General features: G+C 27.2%; 1 protein-coding gene across 1 annotated transcript; it reads right to left on the reverse strand.

The window, feature by feature from the left end:
- Positions 1-236: 236 nt before the first annotated feature.
- On the reverse strand, positions 237-872 carry LOTGIDRAFT_170823 (hypothetical protein; the record flags this gene model as incomplete). Its single annotated transcript, XM_009046668.1, has 1 exon — positions 237-872. The coding sequence occupies one exon, from the start codon at positions 870-872 to the stop codon at positions 237-239; it is 636 nt and encodes a 211-aa protein (XP_009044916.1).
- Positions 873-1,130: the final 258 nt, after the last annotated feature.

Consider the following 1,130-nt stretch of genomic DNA (forward strand, 5'->3'; position numbering starts at 1 on the left):
TCGACATATAGTCACTAAACACTAACCGAGTATCACCTATAGTCATTAATATCGACCTATAGTCACTAAACACTAACACAGTATCACGTATAGTCATTAATATCTACCTACAGTTACTAAACACTAACCCAGTATCACCTATAGTCATTAATATCTACCTATAGTCACTAAACTACGGAAGCGTATTAATGCCGTTCATTTTTTTTTTTGAATTTTCAAGTTAGTATGTTGAATTTTCAAGCTAGTATGTTGAATTTATTAAGTTGAATTTTCAAGTTAGTATGTTGAATTTTCAAGTTAGAATGTTGAATTTTCAAGTTAGTATCTTGAATTTTCAAGTTAGTATCTTGAATTTTCAAGTTAGTATCTTGAATTTTCAAGTTAGTATCTGGATTAATATTGGCTATTAGTTGTTTAAGATCTATTTTTTGCTTTGTAATCTTATCATCTAAATTAGATATTGATGAACTTAAAGGTTGTAATTGAGTTTTATCTACTACATTAAGTAATTGTTCTTCAATAAAACTTTTCAAACTTGTTACTTCTTGTTGTAACTTAGTATCATCAATAAAATCTTTATCATCTATTTGTCGTTTGAAGTTTCTTTTCACATCGCCTTTTCTTTCTTTTAAATGTTCTTTATTTACTTCAATTAAATTTATTTGATCCATTAAATATTTCTTGTGAACAGCATCATAATCATTTTTTGGTAACCTTGAATTAGTTATGGTAAAATTATTCATATCTAAATCACCTTGAAGTTTGTCTCCAATTTGATCCACAAAATAAGGTTTTGCTTTATTTATCCATGCTGTTGTGTTAGGTTTTTTAGTATCTAAAGGTAAAGAACCTAATCCAAATTTATTCGCCATTTTTATTAAGTTAAATTTATTATAATTTCTTCAAATTGTTTTCCTAAACTCAACTGATATAAAACCAAAAGTGAAAGCTGTCCACAAAACTTTTGTCCTGGTAATTGAAATTGAAATGTTGAACATTTGATTGGTTTATTAGTTAATTTCACTATCTCTTCAGTGAGCTCTAATCCAAAAGAATCGAAGAAATAAAAGTTTTTTAAAGAGTCTTTGTACAAAGCAGAATGATGAACTCCTTTTTGATTGGAAGTGTGT

This window comes from Lottia gigantea, assembly GCF_000327385.1.
Source record: "Lottia gigantea unplaced genomic scaffold LOTGIsca_104, whole genome shotgun sequence".
NCBI classification, from domain to species: Eukaryota; Metazoa; Mollusca; class Gastropoda; family Lottiidae; genus Lottia; species Lottia gigantea.